This window comes from Patella vulgata, chromosome 5 (genome assembly GCF_932274485.2).
Source record: "Patella vulgata chromosome 5, xgPatVulg1.2, whole genome shotgun sequence".
Taxonomy (NCBI): domain Eukaryota; kingdom Metazoa; phylum Mollusca; class Gastropoda; family Patellidae; genus Patella; species Patella vulgata.
Genome location: NC_065883.2, coordinates 53,994,075 through 54,018,499, shown reverse-complemented (window position 1 = coordinate 54,018,499; position 24,425 = coordinate 53,994,075). Strand labels below are relative to the sequence as shown.

Sequence of the window (24,425 nt, the reverse complement as noted above, 5' to 3'; positions counted from 1 at the left end):
GGCTAGGCGGAAATTTCAATCGCTTAGTTTTCGGTTCATAGTGGATCAATTTGAATGAAATTTTCAGCAAATTGCCTTTACATTATCTAGTTTTTAACTATTACAATGAGAACTGCCAACTCGTTATCGAATCTCCCATAATGTATCTTTAATTGTTTAACAATACATTAAGAAGATCCAATAAAATGTTGGTATCAATTGTGGTGTATTAAATTTAAAGCCTAGATGCACGGTCCTTTCTTTTGGTTTAGCGGCTATATCAAGCTAAATGTAATATTGCCAATTGCAGAATAAGACAGGGATGACAGTTTAGAATTATATGGGAAAAATATGGCCGCTTTTTGGATCGTGTTGAAAAGTTGGACTTAATAAAACATTTCTATTTATTTTCATGGATCATTAATAGTTTATCCTATCAACTTGTAAGATTTGACCAAAGTATACTCTAAAAAAATTTTATTCTATGGTGTTTTTCAGACACTACATGTATTTAAAGTAGAATATCTGTCATTTTCCAATATCTTGTAGAACTCCTGTGGTGAAAAATTCCACACAAAAGCACTAAAATCTTGCCATAAATGAATTGCAAAAGTGTCGTGTTACGACAATGCTAGACCCGGGTAAATAAAGATTAGCAATATGGTTGTTGGTAGAATGCTATGTTTTGATTCGTTGTTTCATCTCATTATTATTTTTTTCTAGAATTGCTAATAATTGGTTTAGACATGCTAAAAGATATTCACACCAGTATGAAGAATGTATACGTATATTGACACTGTTAGAATTATCATCAGAAGTAAGTTGTTTTTAATTGATTTTGATATTAAGATGAATTATAAATAATTATAACTTACATGTCTGTAATTCCGTCCAACGTTTTCGTGGTTTTAGGGCATTGATAAAAGTTACATTATTTTTTGATTTTACAGTGTTTCGTTTCGTTAACTTGGTTAACCCCAGGTCTCAAACCGCACATACTACAGCCCGTGTAACGTAAATAGGTATCACGCTCCCACGTAACCAACATTATATGAAGTCCCAGAAAAGATGGTTATAATACAACTGCTTAAAACTTTCAGTGGACAGTATCACATTTTTGAAAATTACCATAATTTAAATTAATTTAGAGAGAGGGGAGGAAGGGGACCCATGATTTACATTGCTAACGTACCTTATGTTCTACAGCACTAGACCCACACCCAACTTCACACAAAATAGAAAAAAAAATAGAGAAATATTTCTAGTATATATCACATTATGAAACTTCTTATAATGATACGACCTCTTTTGCTTGGAAACATTTTATTTATTTATATATTTAAATATTTTAGGATATAGACGCTGTGCATGTTATTTTAGCCGCTATATTACATATAACAGAGATTCAATTTGACGATGACGTATCAATTGGTGTTATAGTTTCTAATGAAGACGAAATGATAAAAGGTAAGTTAACAGAAATTTTCGCTCTTTGGTGATCAGTTTTCAATACAGTTATAACAGAGATTGTAAATATGAGACAAATCTGTCAATCCACCCGTGGAAATTCGATTTTTACTACAATGTTATAAAGTTTTCAAAATGAGTTTTTTGCCATATGCATTATTCTAAGGATCAGTGTTTGGATTTTCAGGATGACTTTGAAAATAAAAAGTTTATTGGAATTGATAATGTCTCTTTAAGCCTGAAATTTGGTATGAAGATTGGGTATCTGGGACTTAATTCACGTAAACTTAAACTGAAATATTTTAAGAATGCAATGATTTCATTAGCTGATAGTTAAAATTATTGTTCAAATTTTACATCTTGGCCAATGAAATGGCAGAATTCTATTTAGCTATAAGCAAGCAGTGATTATTTTAGAACTTCTCTTTTATTTTGGAAGTTTCACTTTCCTACCAAGGTTTGTAGTTCAGCTGTATATTGGTGATACTTCTTGCGTGGCATTTAATAATTACAATAGTAAAGTACTGAAATTTATATAATATGAAATATCAATTGACTTTATCAAGCAAAAGATAACTCATTTCTATCAATGAATATCGAGATCAAGATAATACCTAGTATATACCCAACACAAAAATTGAAATTTATTTTTCAACTATTGTTGAGTTTTTTTCTTAACTCTTTTTCAGCGGCTAATTTATTACAGTTGGATGTTAAAGAATTTGCCGAACGACTTGTTTCTGAACGAGTGCACATAGGAGGTAATGTAGCAGTAACGTATTATGAATAGGCGTTGAGATATATTGACCTTGTGGTATTTCACTGTTTATTTCAGACTCTACAGTATTAAGAGATAAAATATTAAGTATATCCCCTTATATAGTAAATCTGGTTTCAAAATAGTACCCTTTTCAAAATTTATCAGCAAAAGAAAGGCCAATAATTTACGTAGGTTATTTTGAGACAAGCCAACAGATATTTCTATTTATTTATATAATTCAAGAGAGGGGAAAATTTATCATAGATAATCATCGACAAACGTAGTCTAAAATAAATACAGTTTGTTCAATTTGGAATTATCGAAGTATGTCTTGTACGATGTAACGTAAGGTGTAATTGCTCTTTCTATAGGATGCCATCTCTAATGAATAGGAGGGGATCACGTGGCTAAGTGGGTAAGACGCTGGCTCGCTAACCTGGAGGTCGGGTGTTTGATCCCTGCATTGGCCGAGAAAGTTCATCCAGATTTTCCGGCGTGGTTCCCCCTTGTCAGTGATGCAGGACGGAGGGTCTGACAAGGACAACTGTCTAGTCCTTCGGATGAGACGAAAAAACGAGGTCCCGTGTATACATTAGAATGAACGTAAAAGATCCTTTGGCAGTTGGAATTTCCCTCATAGCACACTGTATGGCGTATGCCCCTCTTCATTAGTCCAGCCTAGGAGCAGAACAGTAGGACGTTAAACCCCATTTCATTTCATTTCATTTCTAATGAATAGGAATAGTTTTAAATGATTATATTTTAGGCGAAGATATCACTAAGCTAAAAAATATGCAAGAAGCTGAGAATGGTAGAGATGCACTAGCCAAAGCTTTATATGAACGTTTATTTGGTTGGTTGATCAGAAGAATCAACTTATCTTTACAACCGACAAAGGCAATGAGGTAGAATCGTTTTATACGCTTACATTTAGTGGGGACATATTGTCGTCACCCCGTCTGTCGGTTTAACCACAATATCATGTGAGCACTCAAAATCTTGGAATATGTTCACACAGCACCCTTGTTTTGACTGGGGCTTATCTGAAAGGAAAACTTGGATGTTTCGCAAATTTGATAAGGATCCAGGATCCTTGAAGTCATCTGATCTCTAGGGTTCATAGTCTAAATTTGAAAAAAAAACCCTGTTAAAACCCATCGCCTCGGTTTTCCGCTAAGGGGGAATAACTCCGGAACTGAAGGCTGCGGATTATGAATATCGATAGGGATCGATGACCCCAATACTTCAAACAAAATATGAAAAAGATCCATTAAAAACTATAGCCTTTATCACGTTTACGGTTGGTTTTTTTTTTGGGGGGGGGGGGGGGTCGTTTGTTTTTGGGGGTTTTTTTTTGGTTGGAGAAGGGGTCGTCCTTTCATGACCACAATGCTTCACATCAAATTTGAAAAGACCCCAGCAAATTGCTGACGGACGGGTGACGACATAGCGGGGCGTATACTTTCTTGGCTTTTTGACAGTACTAAAACAGAATATTAACACATTTGCAACATTTTGTTTGTGTGGGTGAGGGTGGCAGTTTGTGTGTATGCTCGCTGTGATTGAATGGCATGAAAAACGAAGATTCAGTGTCCATGTTAGCGTACACGGTAAAGAACTCTTGACAGTCTAAGGTGTATGTCCGCCTTCGTCAAGCCAGTTGGGGGAGAAAAAGAACGGGAAACTCAATTTCATTTCATGTCATCTGCTGTCGTTAGATGACAATTACTATTATATTACCAATGATTTCTTGTTTTGTCAACCTTAATTATTTTTCGTCTTTTACAGAGACCAGTGCCAGGAAAGTGTTGGTATTTTAGATATAAGTGGATTTGAAATCATGCGTAACAATAGTTTGGAACAAATGTGTATAAATTTGGTTAATGAACATCTGCAAAATTTTATGAACCATCAAGTATTTAAACAAGAAAAGGAAATATATGAAAGTGAAGGTTTAATTCTAAGCGTTAATACCTACCCAAACAATACAGATATAATTGACTTGTTTGATAAGGTAAGCAATTACCGTATATATCCAATAAATGATACTCTTTATTATAATCTTCGTCATATTCCCTTTTTTTATTGGCAATCGCCGGTGACCATATTTATCTAAAATAATTATTGTCTCTTATTTCGGTTACAGCATATTTTTCTTTTTCCTTTCGTCTGCCCTTTGCATGAATTCGAAGACGATTGTTTCAATTTACGTTTTCTGTAAGGTTTTGATAAATATTCGTGATTTTGATACGGAAGGATCAGGAAGTAAACGAACATGAATGAGGGAAATTATCCATGATACGAAATTGAGGTCACACTCTATAGATTTCGTTAACCAGGCCTAAAATTCAAAAGATCAACTACCTTCAATATTTTATCATATGACTGTGACATGTTGGGTCATTTGAGGTTATAAATAAAGGTCATAGGGGTGTTAGAAAAAGAATTCTGGGCCAAGAAAATTCATGGATTTAATAGCAAGATAATTACTAGTCTTACAGACAATGACCCATTTGAGTTGTTGCCCTCGTACTTATAATGTTGTTGTTTTTAATTTCAGAACACACATGGCATACTTGATTTAATCGATGAAGATACCAAACTTTCACACGCTACCAATGAGTCGATGATCAGAAAAATATCACAATATTATTCATCACACAATCGATATATCACTAACACTTATGAAATGCCGGAGTTCGGTATCAAACATTTTGCCGGAGAGGTAAGAATTATAATGGCCGGGTTGTGAAAGCAATTTGAGTCATTTTTGAATGTTATTACAAATGCTTTTTTTATGGTTGGTTTTAAACTCTGTACATAGGAACCTTTAATCTGGCATGTTGTAATTTTCATTAAATCTGCACCATGGAATATAATCGGTATAAATAGAGCAAAATAGTACAAACCCTTTATACTGAATTAATGTAGACAATTGAATTAAATGATAAAATATTTCTCCAAAGTGGCATCCGAATGTCAAGCTAAATCCAAATTTACATTTTCACCAAGTTTTAACAATGCGTACTATGTTAAAATGAATGTAACGTTTAGTTTTTTTCCTTTTAATTAGGTCCATTATGATGCCTCACAGTTCCGTGAGAAAAATGGAGATAATTTAAGTAAAGGTTTATCAGATTGTATTAAAGCGAGTGAGAATTATCTAATCTGTGATTTATTTCAAGCTGAACCATCCTCAATTACCGGTTCTATATCAGCGTAAGTAATAACCCAATCCTGGATTCTTAACACCGACGTATGTCATCAATTCATTCTCGTAGATATTTCTTTGTCTGTGCACGTATTGTTAAAAAATAATTTTTGTGTTAGCTTTAAATTTTTGATGACACTCTTGGGTTCGTAAAACATGCAAAATAAAAAGTGCAACCAATGAAACATCGAACGGTTTCAATACTTAGATCCGGGATAGTTCTTGGAAGAAATTCTCCTTTTTTGTTCTTACTAAATGTATGTTTGTGTTTTTATTCTTTTAGGACAGCTTTCAAGTATAGACAGTCAAATAGGGGACAAGCTATGGGTATGAAACCTATAGCTGGATCGGCTATTACAAAAACAGCATTGCATGAACTACGAAATACAGTTGGTAAAAGGTGAGACAATCGATAATCGCATTAATAAAAACATTCATTTAATGTATGTTGATGTAATGTATGTTCTACACTTGACAGTGAAATGAATTGGTAACTACTTGTATCATTTGAAAAAATATAACATGGCATTGGACAGTATATTGAGATAGGGATATTTTACTTTTTGACTTTGTAGTCACGATAGTGTTCATGTAGTTAAGATATTTGGTTTGGATCCGGATGTAAGCTGAGAAGACCATGTTACTAGAAAAGGTGTATCTAATCGTTGAGATCAGACGAAAACCCATTTACAGTGCAAATAACAGATAGTTGGTATATTCGTGGTCTATAGATTTCTTTTCAACTTGATTTAGATTTACAAGGCGTATTTGATCCGGTTTTAGAATAAAACTGTTGAAAATGTCAATGTTGCCAGCACTTCCAGTGAAATACGTGGTGCGTTTCCATTCCGTCTCATTTTATATTAATTATACTTGTTTTATTATTTCTTGTTACACTTACAATTTAGTCATGTCGTAATTCACGGAACTAAAACGTTTTTGTGATGATAAGGATATAATTCCCGATGTGCAATATTGCTGATTGCTAATCTTACAAACGAAATCAAACTTATTTGCTGTTCTTTTCTAATTTCAGTAAAGTCTCTGTTATTGCTCCTGATAAAGACCACAAGACGGTGCTGTCATATTTTAAGGTAATTTATATCCTCTCATCAGATTTACCCCGTAATCCAAAACCGATCTCCAATTTTTGATCCAGACACAGTTGTCAAGAGTATATACCTTAGTCTATTTCAATAATGCGCTTGAACATTTGATAATTATTTTGTTGTTATATAATTACTTAGAATCAGAAAGGGGAATTAATTAATTAGAAAATATATTTATTGCAATTTTATAATCTAATGCAAAGCTTGGCAATAACTAATTCACTTATAATATGTTTTTCATATTTTGAAAATATTATTCTCATCTTTGTTTGAATATATTCAATATTTCAGACCTCTATAAAAGATTTGTTGAGGAAGATGGCATCAGCCGAACCCATCTTTATCAGGTTTGTTTAATTGCTTTGCTTTAACCCCAATTAGTAGATTGAAGGCTGGTTAATGACGTCAATTTTTTCTAACTTGCAAACTTACTGGCGTTAATCCTGGCGTTCATTACTAAATAACACAGAGGGAATAGGTAACATGTTCTCACCCTGGTGGACACTTATGATGTGCAATTAACAACCGAACAAACACTAAAGAATGCATTTCTTTTATCTTTACGCACATCCTTCTCGATGACACCTTGTTTCTCCATTAAATAAACACTTGCTTATTGTATCCTAAGGTCTACACAAAACACGGAATTAAAGTCGACCCTCTAGTCTAAGCAAATATGGATGCAGATTTATTTTATTTCAGATGTATCAAACCTAACATGGAAAAACGTCCAGATTACTTCTCTAGCGAGAAGGTTCATCGACAGCTTGTGTACATTGGAATTAAAGACATAGCTAATATTCGTCGGCTGGCATATCCCTTACGGGTAAAATATGAAGATTTTCGCAAACGGTGAATAGACTTCTATTTTATTTTATTTTCTGTACGTTTTCCATAACTTATATTATTTCAGCGCGACCTGGTTCAATTCAAATTAATATTTATTGGATATATGGAAAACAAACATTTTATAAATAAAAAGTTTGTTTCATAGAACTAAGATGTATGTTGTTGTTTTCTTTTAGCAGATTTGCAATGCATCTTGAAGACGTAAATTAAAATACTTACTTATTAAATATGAGCAATATTTGCATGCTTATACCTATTTGATATCACTTGCGAAGTTGGTATATTAGGTGGGCAGTAAACTATTTAGGTCCGCAGATAAAACTAATGTTGATATTTGACTTATTTTGTGTTCCATTGTCGACAATTCAACCCAAAAACGAAAATAAGATATGTGTTCAAGTTTAATTGTATACCGCTAACCCCATCACTTGGCCTAAATCAAAGTTGTACAGCTTCTTTAATTATCGAAACAATGATTGTTCAGGTTTAGTAGAATTAGTAATATATAGTAGTCCTACCTAAAATTATAATTAAATATAACTTACATCATTTATTTAATTTGTTACATTTTTAGATATCAAAAAATCATTCCAAAATCTCCATCTATGCGGAGTGATAAGGATGTGTGTCAAATGTTATTGAGACATTTTGATCGTGAGGAATATCGTCTTGGAAATACACAGGTATTTATTATAATATGAACATTTTCTTCTACATGGTTAATGCATAGACTAGCTCATCCAGTCTAGTATTATCTCCGATATGGATTGGACATGTTCTCAATAGATGTACGAGACTTTTATCTCTGCCGACTGACAGGTGAACAAATTTTAACAATCTTCTTAGGCGTACGGGCTCGAGGAAAGTTCCTGGGGCAGAAAATGGAATGCCCCGAAAAAATCTGGGTTACAGACGGCGGTGCCGGTCGTCTGTGAACGGCGAAGGAGCGGAGCTTACCTTTTAGCCCCCTCCCACTTCCTCCAACAAAGACAGTTTGCAAAATTTGGCGACCACAAACACGTTTTTCTGGCGCGAATCGAGGCAGTGGGAATCTAGCATTAAGACGGTTGAATTTCACTTTACCCGTCTGCCCAAAAAGTCAGATTGCCCTGCCTCCCTGGCTCGTATACCTATGTAAAACATGAATGTCCTCACTTTATATTGCAGGTTTTTATGTATGATTGTGTCAAGAACTTTTTAGATGGAATCTTGAGACTGCGCGAAATACTAACGGACTACTGTGCTCGTAAATATATAACTAAATTGAAAGAAGCCGTCATTAGAAAGAAACTGAGCAGTCAAAGCAAAATAAAACCTAAATCATCAGTTAGATTCAAAAATACGGTATGTTTAATTAAATTTTTTATCTAAGGTAAAACAATTAAAGACACAGCTAGCATTCCCAACAGAAATGCTGATATAGACTTTTAGTCCATACATTAAAATGTAGGTGTAGCAATTGCAAAGAGCCTTTTTTATCTTAGAACCTCTTTTGCATGAAAGGAGGGATGGATGGCCGAATGGTTAGTCAAATGGCGTGGTTTCGATTCTCCGGTTGTACGTGGCAAGGAGTAGGGTCGCCAGTCCAACCTCGTGGGGTTTCTCCGCTGTCCTCATAGCACACTGTATGGGATATGCTTGACTTCATTAGCCTAGCCAGTGCAGAAGAGTACCAGTATTATGAAAGGAATTTGTATGTGTTTGATCTGTATTATACTGCTATTTTTAGTTGGGAAATCTAACGCCAATAGGTGAGGTACCAACACCATTACCAGAACCAGATTACGATTTTTCCTTAACTGAAGACACCGATGCGGATTTATATGCAAAATTCTCTGATACTAATAATAGCAACGATACAAATAACAATGATTATTTTGGCGACGATGACAATGAAGAGGAAGATGAGGACAACAAGTATGCATCTAATTAATTCATATTTAGCAACATCAAATTACTATTTTAAAATTATTTTACCATAAATATGCACCATGCCAATAGGTTTCTTCTTTATCGTAAATTTCCCAAATAAATCCAGCACAAGCTTTAGTATGACGTGTTTCATCACATTTGTTTTGGGGGTTTTAAAATGCCAGACAATTGCGTCTCTCACTTTCTTAAAGACCTACCAGGGATAATGGTTATATATTGAGTTTATGGGCATGCACAGGTACCGTACTTTTATATAAAAAAAAAGAAGAATATTGTGTCCAAATATTATTTTGACCGACGCAATTAAAGTTTGCCTTGAGTTCTATTCATTTAACAGCGTTATCTATATGTGTCTTATACAAGTAAAGTAAGAATAGTTACATGGTCTTTGCTGTACAAGCTCTCCCATTTTCCTTCAAGGTATTTCTATAAGCGTGTGTTTAATTACATAATACGAGGGTCGTAGTAATAGAGTGATCAATGCATTGGACTCTCGATTAGAATGTCCCAAGTTCGAATCCCTTCGTTATTTTTAAGCCCGGTCTTCATTTGTTAGGGATGGTGGCTGGTGGGGCTTGCAAGACAAATTTGTCCAGTGCCTTATCGGCGAGACGAAAACCCGTGTTATAAGTCTCAAGGAAGAGTTGGCGCTGTCGGAACAACATTTTGCTACCACGCATTACACACGTAAACACAGAAATAAAACTAAATCAGTATTATGTTGATGTAACATTAAACTGCATTCCATTAATTACAATAATAAAACCCCTGACTTTAACATAGTAGATATTTGCTTTACTTTTGAGATCTGTCTTTTTATGCCTTTAAATGACATATATCTACAATTTTTTACACGTTTCATTATTAATTTTTAGATATTGGGACACATTTGAAATTGTAGCGCGTGATAAACAAGAGACAGATATGAACAACCACCAGTTGTTACGGTGTATTAAAATCTTTCTTTATGGCTTCCTGTTCCTGCTGTTGTTAGGTGGCTGTGTATTGCAGAAGCTAACTCTAGTGTCATCCATTGCTAACTTTCCAAGAAGGAAAATGTCAGAGGTCAGCATAAAAGTAAAAATGATAATAATGTTTTCGTTCCGTCTAGGCGAATGGTCACTCCATGAAGATCTAAAGACATGTTTAAAGAAAGTGCACTCTTGGCTTATGACCACAGCACAAAATACCCTTGAACTTGATTAGAAAGACAATCAAAAGTTGTGATAATCAATGCCTGTCGAAATACTTCGTAGAATGTTATGTATCACATGTTTTCATTGATCTGGAGTCGACCAATCACAGTCTAAACATGTGACTAAATCACATGAAGTGCAGAAATTAAATGAAATGAAATCCGGTTTAACGTCCCACCTTTCTGCTCCGACTAGACCACCCACCCATCCCACTTTTGGAACCCCCGATACCGTTTGTAATATTCTGCCAGGCGGAAATTAAAACTCGGTAAGTTCCATGTCTCGCTGGAAGACAATAGAAAATACACAGTGGAAGTTTATCCAGACAAAAGGTAATTGTTAGGCAAGTAGGTGGTCCCAACTCATCCTGATGACTTTGTTATTTCACAGAGCTGATGTTAGTTACGTGGGACTAAGATAAAGAGTTCAAAGAGGCTTACTCACAGAATTAACCCTTTTTATTCACTGAAATGTATCTGAAATATATTCGGATCAAGAACATTCAGAAGACTTCTTTGATTTGGGTCATTGGAGTTGATTTGATTTGAATAAACGACACACTAATATAAACTAGAATTAGTAAATAAACCGGCTTGAGTTTAATCTTTCAGAACACTTCAGATAACCCAATTCAGTAATATGTTTGTGTCTAAATCAAAGATTTCTAACTCATAGAAGGATTTTAATTTAGAAAACATTTTTTTTATAACAATCCATAGCATTTTATAATAGGCTTTAGATAATATAATACGGTTAAAAGCGCATTTAAAGATATTGCATGTACTTTTCAGGGAATGAAAGGAAAGGAACAATTTGCCTTTTTGATGAACTGTATACTGGTGATATGTATGCCATATGGATTAAATGTTATAGTTAGTACACTGAAACTCTTGTTCGGAAATTTTAAAAGACCCGGAGGCGTAACTTTAGTAGTGGTAGGTCTATATAGACTTTCTTTAAGTTTATGTTTTGGCTAATTTTGTTTTTGCTTAAAGTCAGAATATATGTTAATATAAGATATAAGACCATGCATCATTCAAAGCATTTTGATCCAATCATTATCAAACACTTACAATAACGATATAAAATAGTTCAAACTCCTGTATGATTTACAATCAAAAATACTAACTGAAAGCCGATAAAGGTTTCCATTGGTTGCTCTTTTGACTTTGATATATATTGGAACATTGTGACTTGCTGTGTATTTAACAACTATACACATGCCTATAAAGTACTGAATAATATGTGTTGATAGTGCCGTGTCACAAACAATGATTGTGACTTTGCTTCTGAATCAAACGTACATTTTATTTACACAAATCTGGCATGATGACCAGGAATGGAAATCCAGATTCTCAGTCCAGGTTCGAGTCACAAACAAACATACGGAATAGTGGCGTGTTCAGTTTTTGTTGAATGGCCATCATTTTGAATCCGAATTTTCCACGTTACCGCAAGCCGATTCTTGGATTCATACATTTGGTTTAGTATTCAAAATTCTGTATTAACCTGTTAAGTATCGAAATTTGTGTTCGTGGCAATCAAACACGACCGTGGTTACTGTACATAACCGGCCTCTCTGAACTGCAATTAATTCCCAATATTTTCCCGTAAAAATAAAAATAATATTTTTTTCTAATTTTCCAATACATGAATCTATAGCTAAAGGTCGTGGTTAATATGCTGCTGCCTTTCCATCAGCGATGTCGAGAGCGGCGTTTAGCTGCCGGCCCAGTGCATGATTTGGGGGATGGTAGGGTAGTGTGGGGGATATCTTCCACGGACACCGGTCTTCAACAATCACAACTGTCATATAATTCACTAAGTGAAAAATAAAGCATATTTTTTTATTAGATTAATTACATGAGTCGTTATCATGGGCCCCTGTGCGCACAGAGTCCCGGGGTATTCCTTAAGGTGAACACCAGCCACACGGCGGGTATGTTTTTGTCCTTCAATGACATATACCCAAGCTTTTCAATTATTTTTATTTTATCCCGATTATCTTTCAGGTATTGGTAATGGAATCTCTACATACATTCGGTCTCAGTTTAATTGTGTTCGGTATTTTACCGATGGTCCATGGGATGATACGACTTCTCTTATTGTCTGCAGTTGCCATAGTACCATCTATTATGCACTTGATTACTGCTACGCATAAAGCTAGTCGCGTGGCCCCTGTGGCTAAATGTTCCGGCAATAAATGTGGAAAAGCAGTATCTACAATTCTGGACATTTTCTGTATAATTGGCCAAATGTCGGTTATTCCAATTTTAGCTATACTATGGTCACCAGCAGAAAACCAGATCTATGATACACATACCAGCGGTACAAATATGCTCATCGTGTATGCTATGCTTATCTTAGGTTTTATTTGTGTATCATTTGAGTGGTGGGAAAATTTTGTTGATGATCGTTTCCTGTGTGATCTTAACCAGAAGAGCAAACTGCAAAACTTGTTTCTCTCTATTCGTTTCGAGCTTCAGGAGGGTCGCCAGCATGCTGTGGCAATCGCAAATATTTTCAAGATTGCATTAACCATCGCTATGACATATGCGCATTCGGTGTATTTCGGTTACGGTGTCAATGAGTTAGAGAACCTGTCAGATAACTTAAGTAAATACATGGAAGAATCGAGTTTGTTGGGTCCGGTTATATTGTTTAACATGTGCGGTATAGTTATTTATTATGTTGGATACATCGCTTGTAAATTGAATATGCAAATTGTATCTTTTTCACTGGCTTTAACGCTCGCCACGCCAACCGCCATTGCGTTTGCTTACTTCGATTGTAAAAATCCCTTCTTCAAGTCCGGTTTCCTTAATGATACCATCTGTGAAGGAATACCATTGCAGCAAATGGTAAACGGAACCCAGAACTTGGTTCTACTGAGTGCAGGTGGTGTTGTATGGTATCTGTCTTTACTATGGATTACAAGACATATATGGTTTCCAAGACAAGAACGATTAGCTAAATACGAAAGGTAACATTTATTATTAGATTGTTTCTTTTAATGAGAGATTTTGACAGTAGATATGAATAAATTTATATATAAAAGGTAAATGCTGGTCCAGAATCGTGTTGAACCCCTCCCCGCCCCCCTTTTATTAGTCAGTGGGATACTAATTGACCCCAACCCAATTCACCATTGACAGCTGTTGTTGTTTCTTTATTCAGAATGTTCATTAACCCATTGTACTGTGGTATCTTCACTGCCGAGAACTTCATGTTAAATCGACGTCGACACATGCGCCGAGTGCAGGAGATCATTGTACATCACGATAAAGGCAAAAAGAACGTTCGTCGATCCTACACATTGGCTAGTACTGAAAATAAACATGATGACATGTATAATGAGAATAATAATGACGTAGAGACAGCCAGTATGTTTACGTCAGACAATAAGGAGACACAAGAAGAAGACATCCCCGTCATATACGCATGTGCCACTATGTGGCATGAAACTAGAACAGAAATGGTGCAACTTTTAAAGTCCTTTCACAGGTAAAACCAAATACGATTGTACTATGAAACAGGACCCGACCATGTAATGAGAGACTTTGGGTATTTGAAATTGTGACGGCACATCGAAAATCTAGTTCCATCGTAGTTGCGTGAAGGACAATTCTGTAAAGTTCAATGTCGATCACGCTTAAACTCGCAGCGCCGTTGGCATTTTTCGATTCGTGACATCATCGCTGCCAGGAAATGTGAATGAATATGCATGATACATATTGTACTAAGAACAATCCTGCCAAGTATCATTACGATCAGATTCGAAATGACAGAGACATAGGCATATTCCAATTAATCGACGCCATCTTGAACAGGTGACGTCATATCAGAGATCTGATTCAGTCTGCCAATGCATACTAGTCCAAGGAACAGTCACGACAAGTTTCCTGTCGTCCCTACTCGAATTGGGGACTTTTTCAATTATGATTCATGGGTTCTTTGAGTTGTATGTCATTCGATGCGCAGTTGTCCAAAATACAAACATGTCAAGTTTCATGTCAACCGCACTCGAAACTTAGGTTTCTGAAAGAGCATCGCCCAATTACCAAGCACAACAAAAAGAACAAAAGGAAAATAAATCTAACCAAGTGCTTCGGGTTTTATTTGTATGGACTATCATTTTATATTCAGTTGTATTCGTATATGATACTATGTTATAGAATTGATGCTGATCAGTGGATGAGAAGACAGGCCCAAAACTCGAGTAAAGAAACTGATCCAGATTTTTTCAACTATGAAGGTAGGGGTGTGTTTGATTATCGAGAATCCAAATCTAGCGTCTGTTTCTAGATTTCTGTTAACATTTCGGATTCCATTTATTGGGGGACAAACACAATCTGCGCTGGACTACTTAATGGCTATCAACACGTGGTTTCATACATTAACAAATTATGAATTTGAATTTGAAAACCAATAAGAATGAAACAGAATAATATCTCAATCTAGACATAATCTATTTAGTAACCAATAATGTCCCGTATTATTCAAATTTATTCCATCCTATTTTCAAGATCTGTTGCCATTTGATTTTTAAATATACATTCGCATTCTAGATCTATGCCGTCAACTAAGGGTTTTCTTTGCGAAAGTAAGCCTTTGATCGTCTCTTAGAAACCTTAAAAAAAATCGACATCAAAGATTTTGATACATCAATAGATCTGATGTCACTCTGGCCATGACTTTAGACCGAGATTGGAAGTTTAAAAGAAGACACACCAACGAAGTTAAATCTGTTTTCAAGATACAGCGAACCCGAAGTTTCGAAAATATGATTTTATATTTTATTATTATATTCTGTTGTAGCCCATGTATTTTTTGATGATGCCATGGAACTAAACGATGATGAAGAATGGCACGCTAATGATTTTGTTGCCCAATTAGTGGAATGTATGCAAGAAGCTGTGAGGTAATGACTATTGAGTAAATCTTCAACAAAGGTGACAAATCATTGTATGAAATTAAATGTTTCCACCCAAGCCGTATGAATACTGGGGGCGTGGCAGCTGGTAAGAGAGGCTTTGGGGATGGGGGCGGGGTAATGTGTGATTTTGAGCCCTTCTAGGTATTTATCAACGTTTGACATCTCGGGTTTTTAAAATTATAAAAATGGAAACACCATTTGCATTGTCAACTGTAACTGTTTATGTTGTTAAATATGCATTAAGATTAAGTATGCAAATCTCAACGAGGAAAATAGTAAAAGTCCGTGCATTACTATGTTTTTATTAAAGGACAATTTTGGTGTCACTTATTATCACATATGTGATAGAACTAATTAAACACGTTCCAAATATAATTTTAACACAAAGATCATTGCTACGATAGCTGAGTAATACAGGTTTCCTGAATCGGAAGTGACGAACGCCAAAGGAAAACACGAGTCACCTCTCTATATAACTGACTGAAGTGACGAGTGATAACAGATACATGGGCGAATTTCTGCTCACTAATAATTCCTTCCAAGACCAAAAGTTGTCGTGTGAGACTGTGAGAGGATATCTGACAATTCATAAAAAGACTTGACTGCCACTAGATAAGAGAACACGAAAGAAAAACAGAAAAAGTCCGTGCATTACCATGTTTTATAAGGTATAGAATAAATATATAAACAAGGGGATGTACGGACTATTTCTATTTTTCTCGTGTTCTCTTATCTAATGACATTCAATTACTTTTTTGAATTGAATGGTATCCTCTTATAGTCCCATATAACAATTTTTGGTCTTCGAAGGAATTATTAGTGAGCAGAAATTCGGCCGTGTATCTGTTATCACTCGTCACATCAGTCACTTATATAAAGGGATGGCTCGTGTTTTCCTTTGGCGTTCGTCACTTCCGATCTAGGAAACCTGTATTACTCAGCTATCGTAACAATGATCTTTGTGTTAAAATTATATTTGGAACGTGCTTAACCAGTTCTATAACATCCTCTCAGCCTCACATAACAACTTTTGGTCTTCGAAGGAATTATTAGTGAGCAGAAATTCGCCCGTGTATCTGTTATCACTCGTCACTTCAGTTAGTTATATAGAAGGATATAATTATAACTCGTGTTTTCCTTTTGCGTTCGTCACTTCCCTTTCTTGTAGCTGCATAGCGCATCTATCGTAGCAATGATCTCTGTGTTAAAACTATATTTGGAACGTGTTTAACCAGTTCTATCACATATGTGATAATGACTGACACCAATATTGTCTTTTAAGCTCGATACCTTAAAATACAGACACTCGCACGTGCTTTGCAATGAAATACGTCATGCGCGTCCAAAATTTCAACTAGTGCGCTTGGCACATTGCCCGTACCATTATTCGAAATAATGGTACGCCAAGATCAAAGGATGACGTCACATCTGTATTTTAAAAAAGAATAAAATATGGTTACACCAATGAAACAAATATGGCTTTTAATACAGTAGAAATTGTTTAAATTATTTTCTGTCTATGCGTCCCAGATTTATACCTAGAACTGATCGTTCTTCCTATAATAGTTCAAAAGTGGATAATGAAAAATGAATATATTGAAAATGTAAGTCAGATGACAATTTTTCGCATAATTTGTACTTTTCAGCTCTGTCCATAATCAATCTCTGATACCGCATCCACCTGTAAAGATACCCACGCCATATGGTGGTCAGTTAATATACCAGATGCCAGGGGGTAATAATCTATACATACATATAAAAGATAAAAACAAAATCAGACACAGAAAACGATGGTCTCAGGTAAGTTTAAACCCATTTCAATTGTTTCTGCACCAGCTGGGCTCATACAGTGTGCTATGAGGGAAAATGTGTCCGGACAACGGTTTTTCCGACTTTTCATCAAATTCCAAATGTCAAGAATTATTTTACGTCCACACCTGCGTGTACACAGGCGAACCTCGGTAATAGACGTTTTTCCTCCGTCTTGTACCGTTGACAAGGCTTACAAATCAAAAGGAACGATTTTGTCAAACACTGAAATTGAAGTGGCTTACAATGTTCCTGATATTAAACAGGCATTATATACAAGAGCAAAATAAGCCTACCACAAGTCTTTCTTTAGGCCTTAAATGTTATATAAATTATTAATTAGACATTAATTTGTTTATTATCGAAACAACAGTAGCAATGACAATCGAGGCTAGACTATAATTGTATCGCCGATAGCAAGGTTCTGAGTGAAGTAATTTGACAGAAATTTTCAACATATTCCCTTTTTATTATGTCTGTTGTAACTATTATTGCGAGAACTTCAGCTATTTATCTAATTTTACCTAATATCGCTTTAATCAGTAATGATTTTGTTGAAATGAAAATGTCCCAAGTCATAATTTAAAGGACAATATTGGTGCCAGTCATTCTCACAATTATATTTGGAATGTGTTTAACCAGCTCTATCACATATATGTGATAGAGCTGGTTAAACACATTCCAAATATAATTTTAACACAGAGATCATTGCTACGATAGCTGAGTAATACAGGTTTCCGGAATCGGAAGTGACGAACGCCAAAGGAAAACACGAGTCATCTCTCTATATAACTGACTGATGTGACGAGTGATAACAGATACACTGCCGAATTTCTGCTCACTAATAATTCCTTAGAAGAACAAAAGTTGTTATATGGGACTGTAAGAGGATACCTGACAATTCAATAAAGTAATTGAATGTCATTAGATAAGAGAACACGAGAAAAATAGAAATAGTCTGTACATTCCCTTGTTTATATTCATTCTATACCTTATAAAAACATGGTAATGCACGGACTTTTTCTGTTTTTCTTTCGTGTTCACTTATCTAGTGGCAGTCAATTATTTTTATTCTCTCACAATCTCACACAACTTTTGGTCTTCGAAGGAATTATTAGTGAGCCGAAATTCGCCCGTATATCCGTTATCACACGTCACATCAGTCAGTTATATAGAGAAATGACTCGTGTTTTCCTTTGGCGTTTGTCACTTCCGATTCAGGAAACCTGTATTACTCAGCTGTTGTAGCAATGATCTCTGTGTTAAAATTATATTTGGAATGTGTTTAACCAGCTCTATCACATATGTGATTATGACTGGCACCAATATTGTCCTTTAAGTGTGGCGATTTCCTTGTTTGATATTTTCATTTTATGAACAAATTGCTGGAGTAACTCCGAGAAAGAGCTACACAAGATGATGCCGACGGAGTGCTTTGTTGTTGTACGATCTGGATTTGTGTTTGCTTTACAAGATAAATTGTGTTTATTAATCCGGAAACACACGACTTTAAAGTGAAATGTTATATAATTACGTGTGGTGCACATTTTGCTTTAACCCAACATCATGGTCACCCGTGTCACATTTTACATTTTATATTATTTGTAGGTAATGTACATGTATTATTTACTTGGTTTTAAACTATTGAAAGACTGTCAGGAGGCCGTTCTAGAGGATTTCAAAGATGAGAAGAAACGAAAAAGGAAAAATTGGAAATCAGGCGCTGATCTTGGAAACCATTTAACACAGGAAGTGAAAAACAAGGTAGAGTCATTAACTTAAATCGCTATTCGAGACATAGCCGCTGTCGAGACATGGCGGATGTCTGGGCGTATTTCCACCGTTGGCTTGACTATCTGAATCGATCTGTGTTTTTGTTGAGCTTTTAGGGTTGTGCTGCCTATATTACGTAAATGAGAGATTAATTATCCAAATCTCAACCTTGACAACGGTTGTCGTTTAAACATACATTATGCAAGAGCTAAATCTGCTTATTGCAGGTCTTTCTTTAGGCCTGAAATGTTATCTAAATTATTAATTAGACATTAATTAACTTATCCAGACAATAATCAACGCTCGATGTCATCGCTAGCCTGCGATATTTATTGGATTAGGTTCCGATTTGCTGTTCGACTTCCATTCATGATTTAATCATGAAATCGATAATTGAGACTATGTTGGGGGTTTTTTTATCGTACGGACTTTAGTAATGATGATCGATACTAGGCCGAGAATTCGCTAAAACCTCGGTTCAGAGTGGATCAATTTGATTGAAATTTTCAGCAAATTTCCTTTACATTATCTATTATAGTGAGAGCTGTCAGCTCTTTATCTAATCTCCCATTATGTCTCTTTAATAAAAGAATAAAATATTGTTACACTAATGAAACAAATATGACTTTTAATACAGTAGACATTACTTTAATTATTTTTCAGTCTAAGAACACGTTTATTTTGGCTCTGGATGGAGACACTGACTTTTCGTCTGTAGCTGTAAGGTTGTTGTTAGATAGAATGAAGAAGAATGATAAAGCTGGTGCTGCCTGTGGTAGAATTCACCCTATAGGATCAGGTAAGTTATCAGCAATTACCATACCATCTGCTTCGCCACGATTGGTCGATTTTGTTGTCATGTGAAAGTTATCCGAATGTAGTTTTAAAATAAGATGCCTGAAGGTCATTAATCGCACCGAACACGGCTATTGGCCAAACCGTTATCAGATAACAGTTTCAATCTATAACATTTTCAGTCATCTTATGCAGTCAAGGTATCTGATATAGTATGTTGAAACACCTTGACATTGTAAAGATAATCCATAATCTTTTGGTCATCGCGATTTTCCGTTGCTATAGCCTACCATGGGAAATTTCCTTTGGTTTCACAAAACATGGCTTTGAAAACCAACGAGTATCTCTCAGCTAACAGCCAATTAGTTTCAGGAAATGGATCACGGGAAACAGATTGTATAAGTTTATTATAATACTTGTAATATTTACAGAAAGTTTTAAATGCATATATTATTATTTATAGGACCTCTTGTTTGGTACCAAAAATTTGAATATGCAGTAGGTCACTGGTTGCAAAAGGCTACTGAACACGTGTTTGGATGTGTATTGTGTAGTCCTGGTTGTTTTAGTTTGTTTCGAGGATCCGCACTTATGGATGAAAATGTTATGAGGAAATATACAATTCTACCTAGTGAGCCTGGTCACTATCTACAATATGATCAAGGTAAAGTTTGTCACTATTTCATCGACAAAGTAGTTTGTTCCCAACTCCGCCCTTAAATTCTTCAGTCTCTTCAAATTAACAATATTTTGGCAACTAAGTAACTAAGGCCAATTGGAAAATATCAAAAGATTTTCAGTGACATGTTATATTCACCTAATGCAAACAATGTTGTTCGTATTGAACATCCCATCTTATATCCGTATTACATGTACTGTGTATGTAAGCATTTGTCCGATTTGTAGAATTAATTTGTGATCCGCAACATTTGTTTATCGATGTGGAAAGTTATCCTACATTTGACAAAGTTTTGAATCTAAAATACCCATTATCATAACGTCAGAATTTATATTGTGTTTTTACAGGTGAAGATAGATGGTTGTGCACACTGCTATTACAACAGGGTTATCGTGTAGATTATGCTGCAGCTGCTGATTCTTTTACCTACGCTCCAGAAAGCTTTAATGAGTTCTTTAACCAGAGGAGACGCTGGATGCCTTCAACTTTAGCCAATATCATGGATTTACTAAACGACTACAAAAATACAGTAGCCGTCAACAATAACATCAGTATACTTTACATCATCTACCAAGGGACTCTAATGGTTTCTACTATACTTGGACCAGCAACAGTAATTATGATGATTGCTGGTGCTTATTCGGCCGTGTTTAAGCTACCGGTCGTTTACAGCTATCTGATTTCACTTGCCCCGACTATAGTATACGTCATAATATGCCTGAAATCCAAAGCCCAGACACAGTTATTGGCAGCAGGTGTGTTAAGTACTGTTTATGCCTTTATAATGGTAATGGTGTTAGCGGGAACAATTATCCAAGCCGTGACGACTGACATTCTGAATCCAAGTGTTTTGTTCGTGCTTGCCCTAGTTTCCCTGTTCACATTTGCCGGTTTACTTCACCCGTATGAACTATTCTGCCTGCCTCCAGGAGCTTTATATTTCATCTGTATACCCTCGGGATATTTGCTGCTCGTTATTTATTCGCTTTGTAATATGGACAACGTTTCATGGGGAACGCGTGAAATTCCAAAAAAGAAATCCAAGGCTGAGTTAGCCGCGGAGGCTAAAGCTGCAGCTGAGAAGAAAAAAGAAGTTTCTTTCTTCTCTAAACTCGCCTGTAGTAGAGGCATCGTTGATGATATTAAAGAAGTTGTTCAACCATTCGTCCTAGGTAAATCTTCTAAAGACGAACAAGTTTTAAAAGAACTACAATCCATGAACCGGAACTTGAAAGAACTCTTGGGGAAGCCTGGGGAAACTGAAAATGATACTGACAGAAACGATGTTCGAATCGACGTGCCTGTGGATCAGATCGTAAAAGAAGAAGACGTCGAGGAGGAGGAAGAAGAGGAAGAAGAAAAACCAAAAAGAAAAACTATTAGGCGAAACGATCTTATAAATCCATTCTGGGCCGAGGACCCACGTCTTCAGAACGGTCCTGTAGGTAAGCTTGACGAAGAAGAATTGAATTTCTGGCAGGATTTTATCAGGAAATATTTGAAACCCTTGGATAAAGATCCCGAAAAAGAAAAGATTGTCAAAAAAAGTCTAATAGAACTGCGGAATAATGTTGTATTTATGATGACGGTGGCTAACCTCCTGTGGATTGGTATCAATTTCATGTTTCAGTTTGGCGAATCAAAAGCAACTACAATTATAATTAAATACAAAAACACTATAACGAATAAGGAGGAATCGCTGCCAGTTGAAATTCTTGGACTTCTGTTTATCTTCTTTTTTGCCATAGTAATATTGATTCAGTTTTTTGGAATGATCCAACACCGATGGGGCACATTCTTACATATAATTTCCATTACTGATCTAAAAAAATCGGTAGATTTTGGATCGAAATTTGAAGAAACCCTTGACTTTTACAAGCAACTGCATATAAATAAAATAGTTGGCGGAAACAGCAGAACAGAGCCTCCAGAAATGAAAGATAATATCCCAGTGACTCGTTCAACGCGGGGCAACTTTTCTTCATTCCGACAAGGCAGTTCTATCTTAAAGCCAATTAATTTTGATTTGCCGATGGAATATAATGGACGGGTTCTTCGGCAATCTTCGTATCATACCAGGGGTCCTAATTTGCGAAAAACTACAAAGGGTCTCATAAAGATGGCTAAACAGCAAGGCATACAACTTAAGTACGACCTGCCTGAACCCGATTATAATACAGAAGATCTCCCGGAAGATCCTGTTTACAATTTCCTTAAAAAGTCCAAAGATACAATGAGCAAACAATTTAGAAGAGGTTATGAGAATCTTAAAAGGACACGACCTCGTTCATCTAATAATTATACACATATAGACACTCGGTTATAGAAAATGTAATTCAAACTGTGTTTACTATAAGAGGTAAACCCCTTTGATTTAAGTCAAAATAAGGTTTGGAATTCTGTTGATCCGACGTTTTGTTGCGATTATTGGGGGGCAAACTCTATACGATTAATTTGTTTCTAGTAACATTGTCGGTTACAGTGTGGGCAGAGAGCATAAAATCAGATATATTTCAACACTAGCTTTATCTATGGACGTAAGTTTTTAACGGAGATAGATTGTCCTAAAACAAAACAAATCAAATATAAAACAAAATGAAATCGACATTATTATTATTTACCTACAGCATGAATGTCTATAGTCATCATCCATTTTTTAATTCTACTGGACGTAATTATTATCAGTAAGATACAGCACCACCACCATGATTAATTCTGGTCGCGAACAGTATACCCAAAATACTTCTGAATATCAAATCCAAATACCTGTATGGAGTACCACTTCTGCAAATAATTTTATGTGTATTGTGTATGTTACTGAATTTCGCTGTTTTAAAATTAGAAAATAAAAGTAAATGGAAACGGCTGCCTAATGAGCTACACAGTAAACATTTGTACTAAATAGGAATGTAAGAGTGGAAATCAATCGTGTTGGAATTTTCCTTTACTTGGGTATTGGTGAATATTTTCTGCAAAAAAACCCAACAAATATCTTAATGGACAATATAATTTTTTAAAACTATTTCAAACGAAGAAATAAATCCCCAAAACGCACATACACAGTAAGGTTGTTTGAATTGCTTCATCAGAGAAGATGAACTTTCATGTATTAAAATGTATTTTGATCATCAACATAGAATTCATTTAGCTCATTTAAATTTATTGGAAATCGAGTGTAACCATTTTAAAGGTATATAATATCATTATCTATTTTAATATTTATCTCATAATTTAAAATTCGGACGTGCCGATTGCATGTCGTTAAATTTGTCAAATGATGTTTCCTTGTTAATGTAATTAATTTTAGATGAATTGTATCTATACACTGTTTGTTTGTTTGTTTTGTTCATGTTTTAAACAGTATTCTGATGCTAAGAAAGGGAAATATAATAGTAATATGTTCGCCGTGCTTGTATTGATCACCGATCAGAATAAATTATTGAAGAAAGGGTGTTGGACCTGAAAAGACAACTCATCCAGGAAGAATTGGATGTGATGGATTCCGCTGTTTATCTATATTTAGTCATTGCACTTAAAATCAATTAAAAGACTAACATGTATATAATACTTGTAAATAAAGTATTTGGTGTGATACAGCGAATATATAGATTACTAATTATTTATACCTTATTTATTAATCGTTTTGACATGTTATTTTTATGACACTCGTTTGTTTTATATTAGAATTATTGCATATAATGTGTAGTCTAATTAAAGATGGCTTTTCGCCTACTAACTGTGTAATTTGATGATATGTTTGGATCAAAAATATATTCAACCTAATTTATCTATCAAATGTTTTTTTCAAATCCATGTCAAAACAATTTAATCCCACGACTGCTACTAAATCACCAATAATCTATTTCAAGCGACATTGTCACGTGACTTGATTGAGAGCGAACCTATATATCGACAGGGCTAAAGAAGACT

The 24,425-nt window shown here is 35.2% G+C and overlaps 1 protein-coding gene across 2 annotated transcripts in view; it reads left to right on the top strand.

Moving 5' to 3' along the window:
• The window catches only part of LOC126822652 (chitin synthase chs-1), a 47,743-nt gene extending 23,461 nt beyond the window's left edge, over positions 1-24,282 (top strand). For both annotated transcript variants that reach the window (XM_050551632.2, XM_050551633.2), the window contains exons 7-31: positions 703-796; positions 1,332-1,446; positions 2,136-2,207; positions 2,973-3,111; positions 3,995-4,220; positions 4,767-4,931; positions 5,280-5,425; positions 5,701-5,817; positions 6,454-6,511; positions 6,818-6,873; positions 7,229-7,378; positions 7,950-8,058; positions 8,543-8,719; positions 9,105-9,292; positions 10,183-10,372; positions 11,295-11,438; positions 12,516-13,486; positions 13,681-14,007; positions 14,679-14,758; positions 15,322-15,424; positions 17,086-17,239; positions 18,857-19,012; positions 19,685-19,820; positions 20,280-20,480; positions 20,843-24,282. In XM_050551632.2, coding sequence (XP_050407589.1) covers positions 703-796; positions 1,332-1,446; positions 2,136-2,207; positions 2,973-3,111; positions 3,995-4,220; positions 4,767-4,931; positions 5,280-5,425; positions 5,701-5,817; positions 6,454-6,511; positions 6,818-6,873; positions 7,229-7,378; positions 7,950-8,058; positions 8,543-8,719; positions 9,105-9,292; positions 10,183-10,372; positions 11,295-11,438; positions 12,516-13,486; positions 13,681-14,007; positions 14,679-14,758; positions 15,322-15,424; positions 17,086-17,239; positions 18,857-19,012; positions 19,685-19,820; positions 20,280-20,480; positions 20,843-22,821 — 6,253 coding nt within the window. In that variant the 3' untranslated portion in view covers positions 22,822-24,282. The remainder of the gene's footprint in view (positions 1-702; positions 797-1,331; positions 1,447-2,135; positions 2,208-2,972; positions 3,112-3,994; positions 4,221-4,766; positions 4,932-5,279; positions 5,426-5,700; positions 5,818-6,453; positions 6,512-6,817; positions 6,874-7,228; positions 7,379-7,949; positions 8,059-8,542; positions 8,720-9,104; positions 9,293-10,182; positions 10,373-11,294; positions 11,439-12,515; positions 13,487-13,680; positions 14,008-14,678; positions 14,759-15,321; positions 15,425-17,085; positions 17,240-18,856; positions 19,013-19,684; positions 19,821-20,279; positions 20,481-20,842) is intronic.
• The last annotated feature ends 143 nt before the right edge of the window (positions 24,283-24,425 follow it).